Genomic DNA, 24,473 nt, shown 5'->3' with positions numbered 1-24,473 from the left:
CTGGTGCCATGAAATAATAAGCTAAGCCTCAGCCTGCGGTGCCAGCAACCTACATGGGTCCTGGTTCTGGTTCCGGCCACTCCATTCTGATCCAGCTCTCTCCCTGTGACCTGGAAAGCAGTGCGCCTGACCCAAAGCCTTGTGCCCCTGCATGTAGTGGGAGACCTAGGAGAAGCTCCTGGCTCTTGGCCACACACCGGCTCAGCTCTGGTCACTGAAGACATGTGGAGAGCGAACCAGTGGGTGGATGATCTCTTGTTCTGTGCCTCCTTCTCTCTGTGTGACTCTGCTTTGAAAATAAAAATAAATAAATCCTTAAGTAAGAACAACAATTAATAAAACATTTCCAAACACTTACAAAGGAGATATATTTGAAGACTAAACAACCTTGTCAACTGTACTGTGCTTTTCTCTGAAAATGTTCATTTATTCTCTTCTGCAAAGGATCGGGGCATTTTCTGCTAAACATACACACACAATCCATCCTTCCTATCGCTCCATATGTTCATTTGTTATATACTGTCTCCTAAAAACAAACAAGAGTCCAGCAGCACACTGTGAGGGGCAGAGCACTCTACACACCATCGTGTACACAGCAGGGATACAGGCATTTTAACACCCACCATTCCAGGGGGTGGGGAGAAAAGTCTAAATTCTCAGTCCCAAGTGCACAGCTCAGCTTGTCATGCAGTTGCACAGCTGGGGGGCATAGCTGCAGGCTCAGCCTCCTCACCCCTGCAGCTGGGCACTGGGCAGATACCCCTCTCACTCTGGCACATCTGCGTCACAGGCACACAGCACCAGCAGTCCAGAACACACAACGAAAACCACAGTGTCATCAGCTGAGAAAATGTAAAAATACAGGCTGCCAAGGCCACTTGTCCCGCCGGCACACGGAAGTGGAGACACAGACCACAGGGGATGCGAAACTGCCAGTCGGATGCTGATGGTCAGTACGTCTTAGCCCCATCCCCGTGTACAAGGCTTTCCTGGCCTCACTGCCATTTGGACTTCCCAGATCCCACCAGGAAGGAGAGGAGAATGAGTGGAACCCCCATGGGCAGGTCAGGGGAGGCGCCTTCCCCACACTGTCTCCCTGTGACTACTCATGACCACGGGCAGGTATCGCTTGCAATCGACAAATTAAATGAAGACCAGGACCAGGATCCCCCTGTACAAGGTGGCGTGGTAAGACACGCATCCAGATGGACCAGCCGCAAAGAGCAAGTGCCTTCCGCTGCACCCCCTAATCGGGCCTGTTTCTCTAAGAAACTCACTTTTTAAGGTGACTTTACTTCAAAATATCCAGCAGACACAGCTGTATTGTACTGTAGCTGTATTGCAGAAGTTTCTTTTGGGGTGCAAAGTTCTAGAATTACTGTCTTTTCATCAGAATCCCATCAGGTCAGGTCCTTCTCCGACCCAGCTCCCATGTGGCATCTCTCTAAACCTTGCCCCAGCACAACCACCCTCCTCTTCTTTGCACCCCACAACCTGGCAGTTCCTGGAAAGACAAACGATCTTGAGCTTTCTCCTCGCTCTTCCTGACTGTTAATAAAATGTGTGACCCAACTTACAAGGCCAAGTCCAGCAACAGCATGTTCATAACGCTTTCAAAGCCCTGACTCAAAACAGACATCATTTTAGTTATTATTTTCAGGTTCTGATTTGAACTGAAATTATAATGGCTAGAAACCAAAGAACTAGTCAGAAAATCGAACGGGGACACAGAGGGATAAGGCCATAAATGAAGAGTCTCAGGACTACCCTTTCTTATCCAAGATGACTATTTGCTTTTCAAATATTCAACAGCAATTATGTGCTAAACCCACATAAAACTACAAGAGTGCTAAGGGGCCTGCCAAGCCTAGGAAAACAGACATGGATATATTCAGAAATAAAAGCCATTAACAGTTCTCCCACTAAGCAAGTGAGGTTACCGTGGTCGTAACAGATTTCCCTTCATTTGTTCATTAATGAGATTTTTATTGAGGATTTATTGTGAGCCACTGGCTGTGGTTTGCCAGGGTCCCAGGGGAACAGGAGCCCTGGGTGCCCTGTCTGCCTCCACCACTCCACACCATCCCTCATCTGATGGTTGTAATAGTAGATGTTCAAAGATATTTCCAAAATTTTACATGTTTTTCTCCCAGATTTCTCCTTGAGAGTGGTTTCTAGTGTCCTTGACGTGTCCTTCTCACAGCGGAGCACAGGCCGTTGAGTGTGGGTGGCCACTCAACATGCCCTCTTGACTTTGCTGTCCCCTAAATGACTGAAGAGTAGTGCCCAGTGAGGACACAGCCCGAACATCTTGTCTGGAAGCCAGAAGAGCACCCTCCCTGGGAACTGAACCTTGCACGTGGCATCTTGACTAGAAGGCACATCTGTCTCTCTCTAGACCCTCCAATCATGTCACAGATCACATATAATACTCATGGCTGGCAGGCAGGTCGTGAGTCACGTATAACCGGTGGCTGACGAGTAGCACAGACCGCCCCTGACTTCTAAGAGTTGCTTACAAAGATGTCCCAGCACCGCTCACCAAGAATAGAGAAGAGAGACTGAGATGCAACCCACTGCCCTCACTTGTATGACCTGTGTTCAGACCAGGCTGTCTTGGTTAGCTGAAACCATAGTCAGGGTTCCCCCGCGGACACAGTGTGCTGCGTGCCTGTGAGCTCGCACATAAGCCAGAAGTCCAGGGATGATCTCCTACAAGTGAGGGAGGTGCGGGGCAGTCTGAGCAAGAGGGATGGTGGCAGGGCTCCAAGCAGCAGAGAAAGGGGTGGGCACAGAGCCATGGAGGTGGGGACACAGGATCCACCAGAACAAGAAGGCAGAATGGAAGGGAGAGACAATATTTGTGACTAACGTCATCTGTGAGCTGACAAGTATGCAACCTGCAGGGTCAGGGCGAGAGGGCCACCCCCACATGTGGCAACACCTGACTGTGAGTGCGAACCCCTGCACAGCAGCACCCAGGTTAGTGACTTCTAAGAAAACTGGCAGGTACATAAAGGCAGAGGAAAGCAAAGCCCCTGGCCACCAGGCTCATGTTCCACCGGGCCTCGCCCCCAAGCACATGGTCCCAGCAGTTTCTGGGCAGCTGTCCCTAAGGGAGTGCCTACGTCGCTGTGCCAGGCCTGTGCTAAAAGCACACCGCCTGCTTGCTCCATCTGCCTGCTCACTTCTCCATCACAACAGCACAGAGGGACAACAGGCAGCGATGAGATGTCCCCACGTGCGGTTACCCCAGTGGACCAGGGGCTGCAGGTGGCTGCAGCAAAAACACAGGACTCTGTTATCCTGGAACCCAGTAGGCTATAGTGGCCCAGGGTGCTGGGGCAGCTGAAGCGCTCCTGCTCACAGTGCTGGGCAGGAGCTGAGGGTTTGCCTGCCCCTGGGGCCTTGCAGTTGCACATGCTGATTCAGCTTGGAGGAAGACCCTCCCTGTGGCCAGGCACGTTACCTGCCACTCAGCTTTGGGCAAAGAGCAAAGCTGCTCTCACCCAGGGACACAGGGAACTCACTCTCTTCTCCCCAGTTATACCTGCTCCCTCTAAGTCACCTTCACCAGTGTCCTCCAGCATCCAAGGAATAATTCTAAATGTTCCAAGACCAAGGGCAGCAGTTTCTGTTGTCTTACCACCTGTTGCCTAGCTGTGTCCACAGGTGAGCACTGGGGTACTGGCTCAGGAAACCCTGAAGTCAGGGGCAGGTGCAGGTGTGTGCAGCTGGAAGTACACACCAGATAGCCACGGCACCCGGGAAAGCATCTTAAGCAAAGCGTGCCAGGCGAGAACAAATGGGATCTGTGAAGAACATCGGCAGGCAAGGACTGTGACTGCAGGTTGGACGACAGGGAGCAGCAGCAGCAGCAGGACCACAGTAACTCCCACACTGGAAGGAGCCGAGGAGCCACAACAGCTGAACCCGCTCAGGCAGCAGCAGTGCAAGGGGACCAGGAGGCGGCAGGCCGCTGCACACACACACTTCCTGGGGACTCCCTCACTCACTCCCAGACACCTCTTGGTCTCTCTGGCCTCACCTTCACCTCGCTCCTTCTCCTGTAGTCAGCACCAGGGCTCCCCTTCTTACACTTCTGTTAGGAACTTACACTTTAGGAGAAATGCTGACACTCATTATTCAGCCTAGCCCACTGAGCGTCAGCCGTACGTGCCTCTGTTTCGTCCCTTTCCTACTTCAGGGCTCATGTGCCTTTATCATCACCACCACCCTGCCCACCAGTCCTCCCGCTCCCTCTCTGAACTCAGCACCTGCTTCTGGACTGCCTGCGGTCTGTGTCACGTGGGCGTCTACCTGCCTTCGCATCTTGGTCTCCACAGCAACCAGGCTGTTGCCGTGTGCTGAAGAGAGGCACCGTCAGTCCTCACTGGGTCTCCTTCTGAGGGTGGCTGGATACTTCAGAGCGGGATTCAGACAAACTGCCGTGCCATGTGAGCCAGACCCTGTCACTGAGATGAGACATCTTAGCTGAGACCCAAGGATTGAGCTGTCTAAAACCAGAGCTTGAGCTGAGGCCAGAGCTCAGCTGAGTCAGGCTTAGGTGCCCTGGCTACACAGGCCCCTCACCACTTGCACGCAGTGTCCGGTGAATCCTAAGTCTTTGAAGGCAATGTTAGGTATTCCATCCAAGAAACTATACTCAGCTCTGATGTAGGACCCAGGTTTGAAGTCCACACAGAAAAATACAGGAATGATTTTCCCACACGCATGGATAGGTGGGGTTGGGAAGACTTGGCACACAGAAGCAGTGTTCTCTGTTGCTCTCAGCTTTGTGACACAAGCCACGTGACTAAAGGGCATGGCTACATTTCCTACTAGCACTCTTGGGGCTGCACACTGCGCGCCCCTGGGATGTAGCTGCCGCATTTCCTGAGGCCAGTGTCCCCCTCCCGGGAGCGAACACCAGCATCCGGGGTTTTCCTTCCTCTAGAACAGCCACAGTTAACTCCTCCTGTAGGGTAGGGCCTCCAACCTGAGCCACACAGGGCACACAGCGGAACTGCACCTCCTGCCTCACGGGTCATCCATGTGTGCAAACGAGCTGATTCCTAAGGAGAGGCACCAGCGGGCTCGGGGAAGTGGCTGGATGGGCCGTACGGCAGTGATCGGCGCAAGGGTAATCGGTAGGGAGGTAGGCAAGCGCCACTCGGGGAACACTGGAAAAGCACCAGGACCAGGGGCGACCCAGGACGGGGATTCAAGCTGTGTGTAAATCAGACTGAGCCGCTGCTCAGTAGGCTCTATCAGGCCCTAATGGTGGACTTATTATAACCGTGAGCTGAACTTCTCATCTTTAAATGTGTCATTACATTATAGCTGCCCATCGAATTACAAGCAAAATGTACTCATAATCTCATGACTTCAGCCAATCAAACTGCATTTATTTGGCCATTAGTCCCTCCAGTTCATGCTATAAAAACGTCTGGTTTTTCCTGACTTGCAGTTAGGAAGTACCAGCCCCCGCTCTGACTCTGAGGATGTGTCCTTCCTATTTACCAACGAGAACCTTCCATAGCCACGGTCGGCGCCATGACGCAGCACGCTGCCTTGGAAAGCCTTCCCAGGCCACATGAGGAAAAGCTCTTTCAGCTTTTCGTTTTCCCTGGGGCTGCTTCTTGTCCATACAAATCTCACAGCACCAATTTCATTCACTGAATTTTCAAGTTTTACCCGGCTGCCTTCTGGCTGCTGCCTTAAGTGACCGCTATCTCCTCCAAGCACAGTCCAGTCCTGCTAATGTCAGTCCAAAGCTGTCTCCCTGAGCTCCAAAACTCACCCAGACCTGTCCATCCCACCAGAGTGCTCACTACCCTACGGCCACACTTACCTAAGGCGTGTGATTCTCTTTGTGCCTGGCGTACATCAGCCTGCATGATGCTGCCCAGGTTCAGTTATGCTGTTGAAAACCAGATTTCCTTCCCTTCCCCCAGGTACAATAGTATCTGTGCATTTAAACCATGCTTTCTTTGCTAGCGGAGCGCTGCCATGGACATGCAAGGGCACGAATCCCTTCAGGGTCCTGTGTTTGGTTCTCTGAACACAGACGCAGAGGTGGGTTGCTATGTTAAGTTTGTAGGAGCCTCATCCTGTTTCCCACACAGGCAGCACCACTTTCATTCCCATCAGCAGTGTGTTACGGTTGCACCTGCTCCACATGGCTGCCTTTGGCTCTTTGGAGAACTCTCATCCTGACAAGTGTGAGGTGACATCCCACCGTGGTTTCGACTTGCACCCTCCTGATGGTTAGCCACACTGAGCAGCTTTTCACAGTCCTGCTGAGCACATGTATGTCTTCCTTCTCACTTCCAGTCGTCTGTTTTGTAACCAGGTTGTTTGTCCCTTTGTTCCTGACTTGTGGGGAGCCCTGTGGTGTTGCAGAGCCTTCTGACTTTGCTCATCCTATTTAGGCCTGTGTCTGCCTGGAATGGTTGTGGGCATGGAGTGGCATCCACTCTTCTTTCTCGCAGGCGACTCTGCAATCATCCCAGGACGAACGCCCAGACCTCTCCTCTGGCTCTGCAAGGGCACTGTGGTCCTAGCGTGATTTCCTGCCTTTGTGTGTCTACTTCTGAGCACTGTACTCAGCTCCACCTGTCGACTGGACCCTGTCCTATGCCTGGAACGCTGCAGGAAGCATTCGCCCACGGAAGGGCATCTGTGCTTCTTCAGGGTGACTTGCTGATTCTCAGGCTCCCTTCATAGATAAACCTGCTTCACTGAGGCAAGACACAATTCTGTGAAAGTGTTACTGAGTAGCAGAATTAGCTGCACTGCGTGTTTACTTGCACCTGCCAAAGGCCAGGGTACCATGTTTCCTTACGTGTTACACGTCTGTGATGCGTCTTCTGCGTCCCAGCATCACAGTACGTGTGGAAGCAAGCATCCCACAGCTTGACCTGGCTCTGAGTCAGGCTCCGCCAGCTTTGCCTGCTACCAGTTGTGTCCCTCTGGTTATTTTATCTTTTCTGGGGAAAATATAATCTACACAGAGTTTCTGAAAGGTTTCAAAAGAAGCAGGGAAAACTTACTGTATAGCATCTGACACACAGCAAGCTCCGATTTTCAAAAATAAGTGCTGGGCCCAGTCCTCACCTTGCACCCGCCAGGATCCCATATGGCGCCAGTTCATATCCCGAAGGCCCCACTTCCCACCCAGCTCCCTGCTTGTGGCCTGAGATCGAGGATGGCCCAAAGCCTTTGGACCTTGTACCCATGAGGGAGACCCAGAAGAGGCCCCTGGCTTCTATCCGGTTCAGCTCTAGCCGTTGCAGCCACTTGGGGAGTGAATTATTGGATAAAAGATTTTCCTCTGTCTCTCCTCCTATCTGTATATCTGCCTTTCCAATAAAAATAAATCTTAAAAAAACAATAAATGCTGGGGCCAGCATTGTGGTGTAGTGGGTAAAGCAGCCACCTGAAATGCTGGCATCCCATCTGGGCAATGATTCACGTCCCAGTTGCTCCACTTCTGACCCAGCTTCCTACTAATGGTCTGAGAAGAGCAGCCGACGGCTCAAGGGCTTGGGGCCCTGTGTGATGTGGGAGAGCTGGAAGAGGCTGCTAGCTCCTGGCTTCGGCCTGGCCCAGTTCCAGCTACTGTGCTGCTTGGTCAGCTGGGAAGTGAAACAGAAGATGGAAGATCTCTCTCTCTGTTTCTTCCTGTTTCTGTAACTCTTCCAAACAAATAAAAATCTTTACAAAGAAGTGCTATTATAAATTCATGGCAATTTTTTTATGTTCTACCCCAGTCAAAATTAATCCAGACCAGATTCCTGTGATGTTCTAGCAAGCACAGGGCCCAGCACAGTCCAGTGCCCCAATCAGCTGGTGGTTGCAACTGCTGGGTTGGTTCTGTTTTCAGCCCCAACTTCCACTGGAACCAATGGGTGTTGCAGTCCAGCCTGGTTCTGTAAAGGCACAACTGTTATCCGAGACACTATTTGCATTACAAGCACTGGGGAAATCATTTAATATAGACTTTTCTGTATGCCTTCCATGTTTGTGAAGCAGCTACAGTCATCAGACTTACCATCGATGTTAATGAAAAAAAGAGTGCTGGGAAGCTCCACACAATGATCATCTTTGCAAACAGAAGTTGCTCAAATCTTTGACTTGATCTTAAATCAGACAGCAAGCTGCATCTAGAGTATACTTGCAACGAAAATATGCCCCTCTATTCCACCCTGGTGGCAGATATGCTTTCTGTGTGTGTATAGCTCAAACTTGACTTCTCTGCCAACTGCATAATTAAGAGTTTGCACCTGTTACTCTCCTCAACAAGCTACACTTCAGGACTCTCTTTGGACTTGAGATGTTCCAGCATAATCATTCCTCTGCTTTTGTCCTGACAAAGGAGTGTGATTGGTGAATGTTTTCATCCCATTGATTTTAATGTGCAATTAGGATGGCCAGACTTTGTATCATACTGGGCACAACCTGTGAACAATTCTCACTCACATGCACGTCAGTGCTGTCAGTGGGCCCGGCATCCTGTGGGCTGGCATCCTGTGGGCCGGCATCCTGTGGGCTGGCATCCTGTGGGCTGTCAGGAGCCCGGCATCCTGTGGGCCCGGCAGCCTGTGGGTTGGCATCCTGTGGGCTGTCAGTGGGCCCGGCATCCTGTGGGCTGGCATCCTGTGGGTTGGCATCCTGTGGGCAGGCATCCTGTGGGCTGGCATCCTGTGGGCCCAGCATCCTGTGGGCTGTCAGTGGGCCCGGCATCCTGTGGGCTGGCATCCTGTGGGCCGTCAGTGCGCCCGGCATTCTGTGGGCTGTCAGAGGCCCGGCATCCTGTGGGCTGTCAGGGGCCCAGCATCCTGTGGGCCCGGCATCCTGTGGGCCGTCAGTGGGCCCGGCATCCTGGGGCTGGCATCCTGTGGGCTGTCAGGGGCCCGGCATCCTGTGGGCTGGCATCCTGTGGGCTGGCATCCTATGGGTTGGCATCCTGTGGGCAGGCATCCTGTGGGCTGTCAGGGGCCCGACATCCTGTGGGCTGGCATCCTGTGGGCCGTCAGTGGGCCAGGCATCCTGGTAGGTGCTGCAGGCAACGCAGTGAACAAAGCTCACAGCCCCCACTGGTCTGACCATCAGGCCCCAGGGTGGACAAGAATCATCACTGAAGTGTCCTCTCCCCTTCCTCCATCCAAATGTCACTCATCCCTTGTCTCCAGTGTTCCAGAGGACCAGCGCATCTCAACACACTGCCTCATGAGTAATGCCCGGCTTCATGAGGCCTTCTGCCTCTCACAAGTTCAAGGCTTCAACCATGCATAGCCAGAGCATGCATCCCCTCTCAGGAGATGTTGTGAAATAACACCGCCCTGACCATCTGATTCACATCTCAAATGTCTCTCCCCAGGGGCTCTGGCCCCGGGCAGAGGTTGAGAGGATGCCTGCTTACTGCTAATACCTGCTCTCATTGTTTGTTTTTGTTGTTGCCTGCGAGATCTTTCTTCTGTAGTCACAGGGTCACTCTCACACACACATCTCCAGAGCTCCTCAGGAGGAGAAAGAACCAGGAGATGGGAGGCCTGACCACACACCTGGGAGAAGCATGACATCCACAGTCACCTCTGAGAATAACTCTCAGGAGGAAGAAAAAAAAACACCCATCTGATCACAATATAATCAATACAAGCTAAAACAAACTTAGAACCAAACTTGCCAAAACAACAAATGCTTACATACACGTTATCCTGATACGAATGCCAGACATGTGTCAGTGTTCACAAACATTCCCCCTGAGCAAGTAAACTGAGTAGCCGTCCACCTGCTAACGACGGGCTCTGACTTGCACCTGCTGGGACAGTCACTGCTGCTGACTTCAAAGACTTCCCCATGAGCCAGGCTACTCTCTGTTCACTTTGTTTCATTAAACAGTAACACAGCTGCTGAATGAAAACATCACTTCGTGACCCTAAGGAGACCATGGACATTTTCCCACTTGGGTTTCTTACCAATTAAGGGAAATCTCAAGGCTAGCCCACAGAGCACATGTGCAAAGTGCTATGCTGACTACACCCTCAAGCAGGCTTTCCTGCTTTCTACCTAAGAGCAGAAGTCACTCATTTTCTCATTTCTGTCTTCTACAAATTTTCACTGGAATGAGCCCTTTTTCTGTTTAAAATCTTTAACTTAACCTTCTAAACATTAGCTTAAAAATGATCCATAACTCCTAATTTCTAATGTGAAACAAGAAGGCACCAAATTACTAAGCATATGCTTTATTCAACTGGTAATCCCAAGAACAAAGCCACTATAAGCAACAAGAACGGCTAAGCAGCAACAGTTCTTTGCCAGCAACTGTTCACAGCTAGTATCTTGTCCCAAACCAGTGGTTTACTTTGGCCACGGTGAGCTGAAGGACCAGGCTGACGAGGAAGTACTCCTCAGGCTCCTCCATCCACACCAGCTCTGCGTGGACGTCTCCCTCCATGTCCGTGTGGTCCACACAGTACGTCTGGCCCAACAAGTTAGGGCCATCGGGAAGGCTGGTGGCAGGTCGCATGCAAACCGGGGAGCTCACGCACCAGAAGGGCTTCCTGTATTCATCCAACAGGGTCATGTCCATGATGGAACAGCTCTACAAAAGAGGCAAAGGCTCATGAGAGTGATGCCAAGCACACCAGCTCACCGCAGGCAATTCTAACTGTGTACATCTCGCTGGTGGTGCTGTCTGCAGCATCAGACTCCAGTGCAGCAGCACACAGTGTGCAGTTACACCCAGCATTTCCTGTCCTGGGGATAACCGTCACACTCATTCAAACAAGTGCGTGCCTGTGGCACTGTGAATATGGCACTGTGTTTGGTGCGGAGCCTCAGAGAAATGTGTCCGGGACACTCTTGCCCTCGTGGGAACATCAGTCGTTAGGCAGCTGACGGTACGTTCACTATACAAACACAGCACTGCTATCTGAAGCCCTGATCACAGTCACCTTCCACTCTTCTGTGTACTCCGCATTTCCAGCTCTGATACCCCCACTCCATCCTTGCTTCCCTGTACCCCAACATCCTGCCTCTGTTTGTGGCTCTCCATCCGCTTCCTCACTCTCGTAGCCCTCCAACATTGTGAGCTGATACCACTTCCCTGCAGCTTTCTCCCAGCCCCTGTGCCAGGCTCCTCAGAGCTCGGCCCCTATACGTCATCTCTCCAGTACAGAATGCATCCACAAACACAGCTCAAGAGACAACCAACGTGCCTAGGATTTTCATAAGTGCTTCTCTAAATGGACCCTTTACTTAAGCTCAAGATCTAAACATTCAAGCACTTATTCAGCATCCTGAGCATTTGAAGGGTCCCTACAGCTCAGCAAACTCATGATCGTCCTGAAATTTTCCCGGCACTCATCTCAGGATCTGACAGAGCCGGCACTGATGGGCCAGCTGGGCAAGCCTGCACCCTGGGCACCACCCTAGACCGCAGCCATCAGAAAACCCTGTGCTGCCCAGCAGATGCATCCTCCCTATCTCCTTAGGGGCCCCACAGTCTGAAGGTTTGCACAGACCAAGTTCAGGGTAGAAGCCTGACACCCAGTGTAAATGCAGCATGAAACTGGGCCTCTGGAGGCGCTCACCAGACATCCTATCTGCTGGGGCCTGCTGCCTGGGCATCCCGGCCTCCAGCATCAATACTTAAAAGTGGCCCGGCTTATGGTGTTTGCTGCTGCAGCCCAAAAGGACTAAGGTACAAAGTGACCTTTCTTTCTTTAAGGAATCACAACACCTGCCATGAAACGTATCCTCCCATTCATTGTCATCCATTTTCCGCATCCATTTTCCACATTCTTACAATGTGTGAGTCTGATTATGTCCTCCACAGTTAAAAACCCAGTGACAATTCCCATGCCTCTCAACAACAGACTTGGGTAGGCTTTACCTGTCACATAGCTCCTGGGGCCAGCTGCACACAGGCCTCCCTTCCATGCACCCACATGACAAGCAGTGGTCAAGACATTGTTACTCCCATTTCAACGCAGCACACACGCAGGACCACGCACCATTTGGTGGAGGAGAGTGCATTTCAACGCAGTACACACACAGAGCCATGTACCACCTGGTGGGAGAGGTTGCATTTCAACGCAGCACACACGCAGGGCCATGCACCATGTGGCTTGGGAGGGTGGTTTTGTTGAAAGCATCTCACATGTCATCAAACTCAGTACACAGTGAGTAACCAATGTGTATTTACTGATGAGTACACAAAGGACTGATCAACGAGGCTGTGTCAGGAGAGCTCGCCAAGGCCAGAGGAGGAGAAATGAAGTCCGCAGGACCTACATCAAGAGTCCACGCCACAGTGTGGTCTTGGGCAGCGGTCAGCACTGCCAGGGCTGCAGTCCCTGCGCAGGATCAGGGCAGTGCTGTGCATCACAACCTGCTCAGACTCCAAACACAACATCCGGGAGAGCACAGCACATGAGAAAATGTCCCGCTTAAGGTCTATTTCTTAATTTAACATTTTTAGTAAATATTTTTATCACAGGTCTCTAAATGTAGCAAAGAAAAATAAAGGTTAGGACTGTGCTCTCCAAGATATGAAACAACATTCTCTTGTGTGTGATAAACTTAATTTTTCCCAAAGTTTAGACAATTACTTGTAAATAATGGCACTGGTAAACACGCATCTCTACCACAGGGATCAAGAGCCAAAGTTCTGTGAAGACGTCGGTCTCTGTCTCGGCCACCAACAGTGACGGCGCTAATCAAGTTAGCACTCGGTCATCACAACTTGCTGTTCTAACAGGGTGCCCACACAAAGGGTAAGACAAAGCCATGGGACAGGAGCTCTCCCAGAGTCACAGATCAACCCTGGCTCCAGGACTGAAAGCCCTACTCACCCCACAAACTAAGGTACAGAACAATGACATACAGGGTGCCTGTGGACACAGAGCCCCAGAAGCAAACAGGACCAGGACAGAGGAGCATCGCTCCTCCTGTCCTGCCCAGTCCTAATCCAGGCCAACAACTCTCCCATCCATGTGGGTGATCAATATCTCAGCACAACTGGAACTGGTGTATGCTTGATGATATTTTCAGGACATGCTATTTGCCTAGTCCAACTTTCAGCCTCATTCTCTCCACAAAGCAAGGGGCCTTCTGGAAAGAGAAGACTGGTGAACACTTGCCCGGCACTTTCTTAGAGACCACCCACCTTTCCCATTCCACCACCCTCAGTGAAAACCAAGAGCTACTCAAAAAACACTGATGACTGAATCAATAGGATGCGCAAAAATCCTGAGACACAATAACCAACCCAAGACGCTCTAGCAGACACACAAACACACACATACCACATTCTATTATATAAAAAATAGGTTATCTGAAATAAAATTCAAAATTTCTTTACCTTTATAAAGCCATCAAAAATATCTGTTTTCCAAGTAAAGCCAATTTTTCCAACAAGAGGTAGATGTTCTCTGTTATTTTTAACATTTATAACAATGAGTTTGATGTGTCCATTTTCAATTTGTTCTGAAAATATTAAGATTAAGATTTGTTAATGACGACATATATGCTGACCAACACATCAACAATCCTCAGGTACTGTTCCCCAAGAAAGGCCTCATCCAGCTGAGGCCAGACTACCACTGGCGCAGCTCAACCTGGTCCCCTGCTTAAGGTTGGAGTGGCGTCTCTATGACAGAAAAATCATGGGAGTGTTCCAGGTAAGTGACGTCGGAGCTGGGAAAGATGGGGGGAGTGAACCTTGATACCTACTCTGTCACTAACGGGAAAACGACGACAAAACAAAAGTTCCTCTGACTTGGCTTCCCAAGTCAGCGATGGAAATGGAATACCAGAACTAAGGATCCTAAGGAGGCAGGTGCAGAAATATTAACAATAGGAAATGCAATTTGAGAAACGAGGGACTGCAGAGCAGGTGCACAGGAGGAGGAGGCAGGGAAAGGGCCCAGACACAAAAAGCATCTTGCGCCATCTGTCAACACTTAAAACCACTCCTTCCTTTCCCTAGCTCACAGCTGTCCACTTGGAGCACACACTCCCCACCCAAGGACGCCACACCAGGGCCTCTCCTAACAGTACCCCACCACCCCCACCACCATTACCCTCTGAAATTCATCTTTCTTTTCCTTTTATATTCTGATAAATAAACCTGAATACCAAGGTTGTAAGTAAGGTATCTGTTTAAACAGATAAGTAACACTTGCCTACGAATTCTAGAAATGGGCCTTGGGAAAGTCAGCTGACGTTCCAAAGGAATCTAGCCCTCCCCGATCAACATAAAGAGAGGACAGAATTTATTGTAACAGAAAGTCAAGGAGCATGAACCACCAGAGGCACAGTACACAGAGACTGCAGGCAAAGTGGGCCCCAACTTGGGTAATGAAGCTCTTAACACAGTTAGAGCTCGCTCTGGCAGATCACAGGCAAATAAGGTTTGCAGCTGATACGTCAGGGAGAAGACCCTGCTATGCCCTCATAAAAAAGTCAGGCAAATTTCTCAATAAACTGTGCTGATGTCCCAGAGGGATAAAAATCCATTATCAGATCTGCAACTGGTTCTGGGACATTTCCCCTCCCAACATGCAATGGGCCATGCCCTCAGCAGACCTCATCTGCTGCTCTGTACTCCTTACCAGCCCCAGGCCACCCCAGGCTCCCGCACAGGACACAGTGCTAGAGATTCCAGACTCCCCACCCGCCACTGCATTAAACTTTGTCTTTTATCCTCAAACCTTGTCCTTATCATTTTGATTTGGGACAGCTGCCAAAAACCAGACTTTCGGTAAGGTCATGAGCTTTACCAGAAGAAAGTGAACCCTGAAGCACACCACACACACACACACACACACATATTAAGATCTCATTAGAGACAGACATCTGAATAAAGGCAAAATGCAAATCACAGTGCAAGGAAGATAGAGAAAAACGCAGAAGAGAAACTCTCCTCTAACCCTAGCTTACCACATTCTCTATGACAAAATAAAATCAAAGCTAAATTGCCTTAGTCCTGTTGTAGCTACTTCCTGTGGTATTCTCCAAACTAAGTATAGCCAAAGGTTGAAGTCAAGGCTTCACAAGGGGCCTCTTCTAGTGACAAAACAATGTGCTCTGTGATAAAGTAATTTGCTTTAAGTGACAGACACCCTCTGAGGCAGGCATTCCGAGCCGGCAGGAGGGCACGCGCAGCCTCAGTCCCCCTCCAGTTCCAAGGGCAGACGCGGCCCATGTTCTATCTGCTGCAGGGTAATTAGCGCACACTGTGCAGCTTCTCTGCACTCGCCCTGGGTACAGGGACAAGTGCCAAATGACACTGACCCTTCCCAGGCAGACCCCTCCACCGCCTCAGCAGGGCTCACGTGACGGGGAGGAAGTCTGTGCAGGCTCCGTAATGACATTCCAAACAGACCAGATGTGGCTCTGCTCTGCTCCCCACGACTGCACAGCCATGCGCAGAATCGAGAGGACCCTGGCTGGCCCAGCCAAGGCAGACATGCGTGCTGGCAGCCAACAGCACCAGACAGACAACTCTGAGTTCACAGTCCAAGCAGCCTATCCTCAGGACACTGCGAAAATAAACTGCAAATACAGCAACTGGCAACACCCACCGCAACTGAGCGAGCTGCTAAGCTTTTCTTCAGGAGCCAAGTCAGCCGTGTGCCATCACCAGCTAGTCCGCCACTTCACAACTGCACACTCACGGTAAGTCAGAGGTCAGCCGTTCTTCCGCCCACCTCAGAGCCACTCCAGCTGTAGGACACACAAAGGCCGCCTCCTCCGACTTTCAAATGGCCACAAGAGCCTAGCACGTGCAGGCTGAAGCCAGGGGCCTGGCACTCCTGGCAGGATTCTCACCTGAGCTGCCAGGGCCAAGGCACGCAGGCCGCCCTCCACGGCTTTGCCAGGAGCACTAGCAGGAGCTGGGTCGGAAGCGAAGCTCCTCTTGCAATGACCATCAGGGTCGCTCAAGATCCCCCCCGTAAACACACACACACACACACACATTAGGATAGACAGGCAGAGAACAACAAGGAAAGCTTAGAACCAGACAGGAAATGGTCAGCTTGGACTCACACATGCCTTACTAGGTAGGACACAAAGATCAATCACTCCTCACTAAGGTATTGATTGAAGATTTCTCTGCACACCCCTCCTAAAACTGTTCTGTACCTCAATTGTTGACAGATGCCTTGTTAGTTATAACCCAGTTTAGACTATCCTAAAATCTGCCAAGTTCAGCAAAATTATGCTTCAACACTATAAAATGCTAAATACTAAAATGAAAATAGACATGAGACAGCTGAATAGTACCCTATAGTCATTTTAGGGTGTATAGCAGCCGGTTCTGTGTATAAACTAAAATTGAAATGTCAATGAAGTAGTCACATGTTGTGGTTAAAAACTTGCATTTTTTAAAACATATTGGTTACCTAATACCATGTCAATTAATTCCATAATGTTGTAAATTGTCGCTGATGTTATGCTGTGGCTTTAAATTGATTGGGATGATATTCTGCCAGCTCTGCCTTCAGACCAGAGATGGTCTCCCCAAGAAACTGTTGAATTTAGCTGGACAATAAGATGCTGGACTCTATGCTTGGTATATGCTTGCAATGAAAGAATCTTGACTGAATTTGAAATATAACAGAGCAACAAGGTGGAGGAATCCACCATGGGGGGAGGGTACGGGGAGGTTTTGGGGGGAATCCCAGAGCCTATCAAACTTTGTCACATAATGCAATGTAATTAATAAAAAAATATTAAAAATAATAATTTAAAAAAGAGGGAAAAAAAAGGAAGTGAAACTTATATGGGATGCCAACATCGCAGACAGTTGCTGAAGCCCCGCAGAGGAACACTATTAACTGGGTAAAGCAGTTTTCTGAATTCATAGCTGAGGAAACTGATGTGCAGGGAGATGAGCAGCCAATTGCCCAAGGTCACTGGGCACAAACACCTGACACAAACACATGCTGGAACATGGCAGACGTCAGAGGAGTTATAAACTCGTCTACTACCTCACACACCAGAAAAGAATGTAGAATGGACATTCAAATTCCCCAAAAGCTTCATTTTCATTTAACTCATACCAGAGAAAGAAATCTACCTCTAAATTAGGCAAAAATGAAGAAACAGAGACCCTGGAGGCGCACTCCACCTCCCTAGAATGTGGGCACTTTCCTGGTCTCGGAGCCCTGTGCTCACTACCCCCTACATCTGATAGTCCTCCTAACCAAGTCACACACAGCCCTGCAAACCCACAACCAGACGTGCGCAGTGTGAGGAGGCAACAAGGAGTAGGGAATGTGGTCTCCTGAGCAAAGCCCAGGCCCTTTTCTTGGGATCAGGAGGCCGGGGCTATGATGTCGACTCCTATGCAACATAACACATGTTGTCACAGGAGAAGCCACCGCACATGCCCAGGTACAGGTACATGCACAGACGCTCCTGGAGAGACTGTGAGCTGGCACCACCTCTATTCAGCACCTGTGCCGCTGACCCCATTCAGAGACATCCTGCTGCTGCAGTCTCCAGTCTCAATGTCTCCACACATACTGCCATCCCCACAATGCGGCCAGAGACAAGCCAAGGTGCGCCACCCTGGCTTCCAAGGACACTGCATGGGTAAGTGGTCTACGGAGCCAGAAGACCCCACGCCAGTGCAACTTAGTCATTCAGTAGCTAACCACGATCAGGGATACAACAGAAAGTACTTTAAAAGCCTTTGTGAGGAGCAATGGCATTAGTAACAAATATTAACATTATAGAGGAGCTCATTTATACCAGGCCAGGTGAACTATGCACTTAATACGCATTTTCTCAGTAGCCGTACTTTACCCAAAGACCAGCACTAAATTCATTATCAAGCACAAAGAAGGTCACAGTTAAAATGTAGAAGAGTGAACAGTGAGAGGAAGTCCACTTACTCAAGATATCAATAGATTCAATGCAATTACAACCAACATCTCACCAGCCACTTAATAGTCTAAAAATAACGCTTAGGAAAAATAACAAAATACTTCAAACTTCACATGGAAGTACCATGTACCTAAAATAGCCTAAACAACCTTTAAAAAGAGGGAAGAAGTTGGTTTCAAGACTCTGTGGGAAACAAAAGACTCCAAATAGATAAGGCAATCTTAACAATACAAAGTTGGGCTCCTCCACAGTGGTGGCGACCCACCTGTGCAGAGTACCCAGCCAGGTCGGACCCAATGCCTGGGACTGGGCCCACGGGCACTGTTGCCACTCGGTGAGAGTCCTGCTTTCTGGGAGGCCAGAGCGAGAGATTTCTCCCCACATGGTGAGTAAACCATGAGGGAATTCTGGGACGGGTTAAGGGCCCTAGCCCTGCCCTGCAACCACCACCTTGTGCCAGCAGGAAGCTAGGGGGTGGGAGTTTGACCTTAGTGGCGAATAACAGCAGCCCTCAACAGTGGTGGTGACCTGCTTGCAGAGAGTACCCGAGTGAGGTTGGACCCAATGCCCAGGACTTGGCCCATGGGCACCATCGCCACATGGTGAACGAGTCCTAGGCTTTGGTTGGCCAGTGCGCCTATTATGAGCCAGGCTCTGCCTGCTGGCCACTCAGCAGCGAGTTCTAGGGTTTTTAGGGTATGTAATTGCTGCCTAGGGACATCCAGGGATAAGGCCAGTGTGAGTGTAGGTGAGGGATGAATCCTGGGTGATTCCCAGTGATGGGGTCATGGACCTTGCTGGCAAGTGTGGGAACTAAGACCTGGTGGTTTGGAGGGAAGAGTCCATAAGATCTATTCGGGACAGACTGATTCATCAACCCACATGGGAAACCTGAGATGGGCTGTTAGCGTAGAGCATCACTGACTGCCACACACCAGTCCACACAAAAGCTATGGCTGGGGCCTGTCTGGCAGGGCTTAGGTACCTGACTGAGTGGTGGAACGAAGAATGGGTCACACTTGGCAGGGTCAAGACACTATCCAGCACGTGAGAGAACCAGGTCCGGGGGTAGATTCTCTGGGGGAGGTGTGGGCCCAACCCTTGGAAATACAAGTTTGATTAGTTAGCTCGCAAGTTGGGGTGGTGATGGGCTGAGCTAGGTGTGATCAATCATGGAACCTGTCATCACTTACGGGTAAAGGAATCAACAACAGTCTAGGCAGGTCAAGGCAGCAGCATCCAAATGTGCATCCTAAAACAGGATGTGGGGTGGGCCAAGCTACAACTGAAAGGGGACAGACTGTGCAGGGTCAAGCAAACCTTAACTGACAAGGAAGAACAGAAATCAGGATGGAGCACAGGTCATGCCGAGCTAGGCTCTTACACCAACTGGTCTGCATGAGCAAGGGATACTAGGCCACAGCATTGAAGGAAAAGGCCAAGACATGCGAGGGGCTATGCCAAGCTGGATCAGAACAACCACTGGCATGCACCTGTGCTGGGAATAGCCCTGGTTGGGGAGCTAAGAAGACAACTTAACTGGGTTGGGGTTCCCATTGGTGAGTGTGGGGGCTGGAGTGGGGGCTGTATTCTGGTCTGGACATGGCTGCAGTCTCCCTTGGCACAAGTGTGGACTGGGACTGGACATACCAGGCTGGGCTAGACTCCAGCACCATTTGGTACTCTGGAGAACCTGGGTAGATGTAGCATGGACTAGACTAGTCTCTGCCCTTACTGAGCCATGTGTGAGCAGTGCCTAGGTATGGACAAGCCTTGGCTGAGCTGAAACATCCAACAGTAAGAACCAGAATGGGTTGAAGGCCAGTCAGGAAAGGCCACTGTTGCTGCTAGGACAGGAGGTGGACTAAGTAGGGCTGGCTCATGGACCCACCAGTATACACAAGATCTGGCATTAGGAGAGGTTCTGATGCAGGAGCCTGGGCAACTCCTCTGGCAGGACACAGTCCAGGCCAGGTGAATGCAAGAACCACAATAGGGAGCAGCTCAGACCAGGCCAGGGAAAGGTATGTACTGGCATACATTTGACATAGGTCAGGGGCAGACCAGGCTGAACCAGTTCATCACCCACTGGTAAATTCAAGCACCAGAACAGAGTTTGGCTTGGGCCAGCTTTGGTCACAACACATACCAGTGTACATTATGGCTGGGATTGGATGCCTGCTGGGCTGGCCTAGGCCATAAACCTCACCAGCGTCAACCGGAATTGGGGGTGGGCCAGGCCGGGCCAGGCTATGAGACCCACTGGCAAATGCCAAGGTGAGGTGGGCCATACCAGACTGGGCTACAGCGCCCAACCAGCACATGTGAGAACCAGGGAAGGAAGGGGCAAAACCGGGATGGGGCAAAGTTGGTAGGGGGAATGTGGAGGACTCCCCTGCTGGACAGCCACTCCCACTGGAGAGCATGAGCTGGGATGGGGACAGACCAGACCAGGCAGGGCTATAACACCTGTGGGCATTATGGAAGCTAGATCAGGGAAAAACCAGGCTGGGCTGATTGTTCTGACTGATGCAGGTGTAAGTCAGAGTGGGTGAGGGTTGGTTGAGTTCTGCCACAGCATTAGCTGGTAGAGGCTGGCACTGGGGCTAATTCCGTCAAGTTAAACTGCAGAACCACCTGGAGATTGTGTGATCTGGGAGTGGGAGTGGCTTAGTAGGGGAATAGTGGGCACCTCCCTCTTGAGTTGCCACTCCAACTGGTGAGCATGAGAACCAGGACGGGGGCAAGCATAGCTAGACAGAATGGCACCCACCAGCACATGTGTGGACTGGATATTGGTGCTGGTTGGATTGAACTAGGCTTCAATGCCCATTGACATGCATGAAAACTGAATGGGATGTAAGACAGATCAGAATAGTCTGCTGTACATATTGGCAAGCACAGGAACCAGGGCAGGGGCGGGACACCCCAACCAGGCTGCAGCTCTCACTGGTTTACGTTAGGGCCGAGTATGAAGTGGGCAGGATCAGGCTGGGCTGCAGCATCCATTGGTTCATATAGAAGACAGGGCTGGAGACAGAAATGAGCCAGCAACTGCAACCGCCAGCATATGCATAAGCTGACTGGGGCGACCCTGTACTGGCAAGCACACACAAGAATCACATCTGGGATCACCTCAGACCAAGTTTCTTTGGGGATTCCCCCATCTGAAGTGCTAGACCCAGAACCTCAACCATGAAGAGAAGTGCAGGTTCCATGGTCTGACCATGGAGTGCATGTGTCAAAGCTGAGCCTCCTCAGGGGTTCAGTCAGAGCAGTGGACAGCATATCCAAGTGCAGGTGGAGGATATGGCAATCCATTGTACCTTGTAGAGGTCAGAGGACATTGATCAACTAGCCCAGTCATGTGTTGGCATTGACAATCTGGGCAAACGGAGGCTCTAATGTGAACTATGTGGGCCAATGGATTCTGCAGAGATTTCATTGTGCTTAGAATAGCGAGACTGGCAACAATTCACAAGTGCTGAACTATCAAAACCACTTGGGCAGTGCCCTTGGGGCATGGCCCACATCGGAGACCCTGGGATGGTTGGGAGGCTGGGTAGGGCCTTTCCCTTTCTGTCACCCTTCCCCCAGATACAGGAAAGAAAAAAGAGAGAGAATGTAGAAACAATGGTCTTACCCACTTTCCTGTAGCCCTTGACCCTTTCTTTGTGCCCTAATCAACTACGTAAAATTCATCAAAATAAAATATAATAATTTTAAAAAATAAAATATTTGCATGTGCATCCAGAAAATAAAACAAAATTTTAAAACAGGGGAAATGAATGAATGAACGGCAGCATATCATTCAATAGAACACCGCGTTGTCAACGACTAGGAGTAAACTAGGAATACTTACACTAGCACTAGAAGACACTGAACCCCAAGACGGGTGTGAGAGATCCTAGAGAAAAGGTTCTGACCATGTGATTCCATTTATATGAAATGGAACTGATCCAAGGTAGAAAACAATATTCTGTAGAAGCCCTTGTACTAGTCTTGTATGTTTTCCCAGGTTGGAAATCATATCAAAACAGGAAGTTTCAGAAAACAAGCACTAAAAAAACACTCCCTGTTAGCAGCTGCCTCAGCCCTCCAGGGGCCCTTCTGCTACTCACTCCCTGTCCAAGCTGGGTACGGCCTGCACCTCTGCCCCAAGACCTTCTCCTAGAATGCACCCCCTCAGCATGTCTGCATGCATCCCCGTGGCTGAGAGCCCTCTTCAACCCACACTCTTCTCTGACTTTCCAAAGCACTACTGCGTACATGTTCACAGTTCATTATACAGAAGAGGCTCTGCCCATTATATCTGCCTCTCCAAAAAACTTGCAGTCTGAGAAAGGAAAGGGCCTGCCCTCCACGGCAAGTTAATGGCCCTGTGCACAACATCTCTCATTTCATGGACAGGCTCAGAGGCCACTCTGCCTCATCAGTAAACAGAACATAGAAAGGGTGGGAAGTACAGAATAAGAGACTGAATGACTGGCCTTCCTGAAGCAACCAGAAAGACAAACAAAAAGGGTCCAATGGATTAGAGCTGCCTGAGGCAGAAACCGCCACAACCGAACCGGTAAGCCCAGTGGGGAGCAGCTCAGTGAGCCTAACCACACTGCCCCGAAGCCCAACTCAGTCACACACTGAGTGCATGGAGGTGTCTGAGCCGCTCCTAGGTATACACGGTGAGTACAGAGACACCTCGTGATCATAGAAGTGACTGCCACATAGTAATCAGCCAGTATTAATTAGGCCACAGATACGTGACATTACAAAGGAAAAACTGATAACAAAGTGATATAATCATTGCATTGATGAAACAGCATCAGCACTAACTCTTTCAGCGAGAAAATCTTTAGTAACGGCCCTTCCCTACTAGGAACCTAACATAAACCTCTCAGAGAAGAAACATGGCTTTTCTAGTTGGCTTCACTAGTAAGTTTTAGCTGTCTGGTTTTTTCAGGCCCTCCTTTAGGCGATGTTTAAGTGGCTAATTCTGTCCAGGAATAGCTCCTGGAGTAACAAAAGTGACATGGTCTCTATAGACACAGTAAAAATCAAAAAACGCTCTTACAATTTCTTTGGTTATACTGGATGCAAATGTAAAACACACTGTGGTAAATGAGACACGCCTTCTGACCTTCCAGGGCATTTTTCAGCTCCCTTCCAGGTTTCCATCATGTGTTAGGTATGACACACTCTCCAAATCTTTTGAGCCACGTTAGGCGGGATCTCACGGGCTATGCATACTGGTGGTTCATCCATGATACTGGATGAACTTAACAATAAACTTCAGTGTAAAGAGAATAAACTATGTGGCTGGACTCTAAAATTTCACCACTGGCTAACTCAATAGCGCTAGAAACAGCTTTTCCATTGCTATTAAAGGTTCAAACTGGCTCAAGACTCATTTGTATCTTTTTTGCCTTCAGATCAGTTTCTTACCTGCCCAGGTCATGTGAACAGATGTGCTTTTTCTCGACTTGTCCTTTCAGAGAATTCCTCACATCTGGATGCCTGTTTGAGGCTCTCCAGTTCCTCTTCTCTTGTGCAGTACAGCCCTTTGGTCCTTAGACAGCCCAGTCAGGGAAGGCCCCAGCCTGTCTGCAGAAGCCAGGCTCAGTGAGGGATGGCACTCTCAAGTCCAGGACTCCAATGGAAACACTCCAATCTGGAATGTGCGCATAGCAATGAAGATGCTACAACAAAGTATCTGTTCCAATGTTTCCAGGTAACTACCATCCCCCAAAGCATGGCAGCTGTTTCTAATGCCTCACTCATTATGAGGAATGCTTATACAGTACATTCCGATCTAGCCAAGAGCAAGCAATATCAGCAAAATAGGAAGCAGGAAATTATCTATTCTTAAAATCACAGCATAAAAATGACTTTTACACAAAGTGCGCACACTAACAACGCCCAAGTGCCATGATTCCTGAGACGCAGTTCAGGTTTCCGCAGTCCAAGCCACCTGCCCCCAACCCTGGCAAGGTTGCCCTAACACCCGTCACTTCTCCTGTGCCCTGAGTATTTGCTACTGTGTCCTACACTGGGAAAAAAAAAAAAAGGATATACAGCAGACCTAGCAAACATAAAATTGGAACACAAAAGAATTTCCTGACAATGATAACACAGAAGCATTAGTAATAAAAAAAAGAACTCTGAGACAGACAAAAATCCAAAACGCAGTACATCAATTCCTTCCAAATTAATGTACATATTTAATAGGGATGTAATCAAAATCAACTAAGATATTTTAAAATCTGCCCAAAAATCAGATTCCAAAAAACAGTAATAAATGGATAAAAGCAGTCAGGAATATCTGGTGCAAAGCATTAGATATGAGGGCAGAGAGCATTATTTCATAACAAAATGAACAAGGAACACGTGAGCTGATAGGAAAGGGTACAGACCTGCACAAGGCGAGTGATGGCCACACTCACCAACAGGCGGCTTAGGCAAAACAAAAGGAACACTCAGTCCAAAGAAATTAGACAAGCATCTGCTTGATCTCCAACAGGGGAACTTCCTACATAAAAACAAGCTGAGAAAGCAACGTGAAAATACCA

General features: G+C 49.7%; 1 protein-coding gene across 2 annotated transcripts in view; it reads right to left on the bottom strand.

Moving 5' to 3' along the window:
- Nucleotides 1-10,234: 10,234 nt before the first annotated feature.
- Nucleotides 10,235-24,473, bottom strand: part of FBXO15 (F-box protein 15) — a 43,635-nt gene continuing 29,396 nt past the window's right edge. For both annotated transcript variants that reach the window (XM_058677082.1, XM_058677083.1), the window contains exons 9-10: nt 13,373-13,497; nt 10,235-10,609 (exon numbers count right to left, since the gene is read on the bottom strand). In XM_058677082.1, the coding sequence (XP_058533065.1) occupies nt 10,340-10,609; nt 13,373-13,497 (395 nt within the window). In that variant the 3' untranslated portion in view covers nt 10,235-10,339. The remainder of the gene's footprint in view (nt 10,610-13,372; nt 13,498-24,473) is intronic.

This window comes from Ochotona princeps, chromosome 18 (assembly GCF_030435755.1).
Source record: "Ochotona princeps isolate mOchPri1 chromosome 18, mOchPri1.hap1, whole genome shotgun sequence".
Classification (NCBI taxonomy): Eukaryota; Metazoa; Chordata; class Mammalia; order Lagomorpha; family Ochotonidae; genus Ochotona; species Ochotona princeps.
Note: the sequence above shows the minus strand (reverse complement) of the source record. Positions and strands in the feature narration are given on the sequence as shown.